We start from the raw sequence: 3,319 nt of genomic DNA, 5'->3' as shown, positions 1-3,319 counted from the left end.
CGCGCCGGGTTCTGCCTGGGTCCGCCGGCCCCAATTTCGGCTCAATCCGGCGAAAAACGAGCTCCTGGAGACGCGACTGGACCAATTCACACCCGCCAGCGCTAAAATATCGCCGGGGGTGTGTTGGGGACGCGGCTGGAGATGCTCTAATCAGTTGGCCGTGTATAAAAGCCGTTGGTACAGTGCTTTAGGATTACACCCAAGCTTTCATTCGCAGTGAAGTTGCTTAAGCCCTAGGCAACATGACGCTTAAGCTCTTGACCGAAGTGAGCCCGCAAGAGTTGCTCGGAGCTCTTGCCGAGCTCCAAAACCAGGTGCTCGGTTACGTCAAATCCATGTCGCTCCGGTGTGCCGTCGATCTAGGCATCCCTGACGCCATCCATCGCCGCAACGGCGCCGCCACCCTCGCCGACATCGCGACCGATGCCAAGGTACATCCGTGCAAGGTCGCCGACCTCCAGCGCGTGATGGAACTGCTTACCACCTCAGGCATCTTCACCGCCACCGCCACCCCCGGGGATGGTGACACCGTCACCGTCGTGTACGGGCTAACCACGGCCTGCCGCTTCCTCGTCGGCTGGCACAGCCTGTCCCCCATGGTGCCCTTCTGCGTCAACCCTCTGGTCGTCTCCTCCTTCTTCAGCATGCCCGAATGGTTGAAGACCGAGCCCGCCGCCGCTGGAGCCGGCTCCCTCTTCGAGCTGGCGCATGGCTGCTCCCAGTGGGAGATGGTGAGCAAGGACGCCGGCTTCAACAACGTCCTCAACGACTCCATGGCCGCGGATAGCCAGGTCTTCCTCGAGGTCATTATTGTCGACAAGGGCCGCATCTTCCGCGGTCTCAGATCGCTCATCGACGTCGGCGGTGGCAATGGCGCCGGCACACAGGTGATCGCCAAGGCGTTCCCACGCATCAAGTGCACCGTCATGGACCTTCCTCATGTTGTCGGGCAGGCCGCTGGTGATGACAACCTGAGTTTCGTCGCGGGTGATATGTTTGAATCCATTCCATCTGCCGATGCTGTCTTACTGAAGGTACCCATCCATATCAACCGTGCGGCTTCATCAGTGTGTCAACGTGATTAATTGCACGCTTATTGCTCACTCAAAACTGGTCGAAAACAGGTGTCCAACATCGCAACATTTATTTCGGTTGTGATAGTGTCCAAAAAAGAAATAAACTAAAATGGTATTAGTCCCTCCGTTCACAGTACTTCTTAGATATCCAGGGCCCACTAGCTATAAGAAAGGACACATATACCCATATTTAATGACAGGAATTCCTTATACAGCACTGAAAACTCCTTTGTTGCCACAAATTAGCAGTAGAAGATGAATTTTTTTGGATAATCACACTTCAAATTTTATCTCTACTGCTTAAAAAGAACCTAAGCATCCCATTTCACCTTTTTTCCCATCACCCCTTCGTCCAACCTTTCATGTATATGATAATCAATCACCCTAATTTATTTACTTTCCACTTTATTTATTTACCAAACTTCTAATCAAAATATAAGATAATCATGGTCGAAATTTGATGAACATTTATTTACACAATTACATTATTATTGACAGGTAAATCACAAGCTAACGTACTAGAATATTTATATCCCGTTGCAACGCGCGGGCATTGTTTTAGTCTGTGGAAAAAAGATATGAAATGAGCATTCTGAGAAAACTGGACAAGTGGTATGCAGTACCAGAAAACGGTAATGACCTAATGGATCGACCAAGGGAGAAAATAACGGTGAAGACAAACAAATATATATACAAAATCTAGTAACGGTATATACAAAATGTAGTAAAACACTATACAAAATTTAGTAATTCTGAAATACTCTTTTTACTATTCAAGTTAGTAATTTACTACACTTTAAAAATTACTATATTTTGTATGATGCGTTACTATATTTTGTATATTGCATTACTAGGGGTGTAGAATAAGTTATTCTACACTCACGCTTAGTTTAGCGTTATGTATACCTTTACTAGGGTGTAGATTAAGCTATTCTACACTCACGCTTAATTTAGCGTTACTGTATATAACTGGTTTGAAGCTTCGATAGAATAAATTAAGGGGCTACAACACAAAAAATACTTTAAATATAATTTAGAGGGTTACTCTTATAACTTCATAATTACCCGTGTCAGATGATCACATTTTTCATGTCAATAACACTAAAATCGTCATGACCCCAGTCATGCAATTAATGTTTCATTTTCTTCTTGCACTTAATTGTTTTCTTCTTCTAAACTATCTGTCTATATCTCCTAGAACATTTTGCATGACTGGGGTCACGACGATTGTGTCAAAATACTTCAACGTTGCAAGGAAGCAATCCCTGCTAGAAATGCTGGAGGAAAAGTGATAATTATAGATATGGTAAGAGGATCTGCAAATGGCGACAAGAAAATCAGCGAGATGGAAGCAATACAGAACTTGTTCACGATGTACATCACTGGGGTGGAACGAGATGAAATTGAGTGGAAGAGGATATTTTCTGATGCTGGATTCAGTGATGATTACAAAATTCTGCCAGTATTGGGTCCCTACTCAGTAATTGAGATCTACCCATGAAAGCTCGGTGAACTATACCATATTAATTGGCACAATAAGTCGCACACACACCTGAAGGCCGACACATTCATATGTATGTGTGCATGAACTCTATCTGTGTTGTCTTTCAAATCTTCCATTAAGTGTAATCGTCTCTAGAAATTGTAACTGTATTTTATGAAACTATATATCATGGTGAGACCGATGATTGGGTCTTATTACTCCAGGCAAGGCTACAATATTTTCATGATATTTTAAAAACCGTTGTTGTTGTTGTGATTCTATCTTGTTCATATGAATATACTTGTGGTTGAAATAGCCACTCCTTTTATTTCCTTGGAGTACTTTGGAGAATCATATGATTGATTGGACAAACATATTTACACCACTACTGCATAAAAGGTAGTCTCTGACCGGACGCCACGGAAGGCCTGCTTGGCAACCCACCAGTGATAGCTTCGTTGAGTGTCATTGACGAGTGAATATAGAGGTTGTAAGTTTGTCTTGGTCGCTCCTAGGTGTATAGGCAAATAACGAGTTGGGTCCCCAACTGTAAGGGTTTGTACTATACACTCGGCAAAAAATTTGATTACCGCAAGTAGTGACCAGGTGTTACATGGTCAAAAATTGCACATATATATATCTACTATTAAAGGAGGCTTGGTACATGAAGCACACTTTTTGCTCCGGATGGCGCGCGCCCCTTGTATCATGTCCATCTGCAGGCGCTTTGAGATGTGCAGATAAAGTAGTGTTTTTATTA

At 43.9% G+C, this 3,319-nt stretch overlaps 1 protein-coding gene across 1 annotated transcript; it reads left to right on the top strand.

The window, feature by feature from the left end:
• The first annotated feature begins 216 nt into the window (after positions 1–216).
• Positions 217–2,821, top strand: LOC125540676 (acetylserotonin O-methyltransferase 1-like). Its single transcript, XM_048704265.1, has 2 exons — positions 217–1,034; positions 2,275–2,821. The coding sequence occupies exons 1-2, from the start codon at positions 243–245 to the stop codon at positions 2,575–2,577; spliced, it is 1,095 nt and encodes a 364-aa protein (XP_048560222.1). The 5' UTR covers positions 217–242; the 3' UTR covers positions 2,578–2,821.
• Positions 2,822–3,319: the final 498 nt, after the last annotated feature.

This window comes from Triticum urartu, chromosome 2, assembly GCF_003073215.2.
Source record: "Triticum urartu cultivar G1812 chromosome 2, Tu2.1, whole genome shotgun sequence".
Taxonomy (NCBI): Eukaryota; Viridiplantae; Streptophyta; class Magnoliopsida; order Poales; family Poaceae; genus Triticum; species Triticum urartu.
The sequence above is the reverse complement of the archived record's forward strand: the minus strand, read 5'-3'. Positions and strand labels throughout refer to the sequence as shown.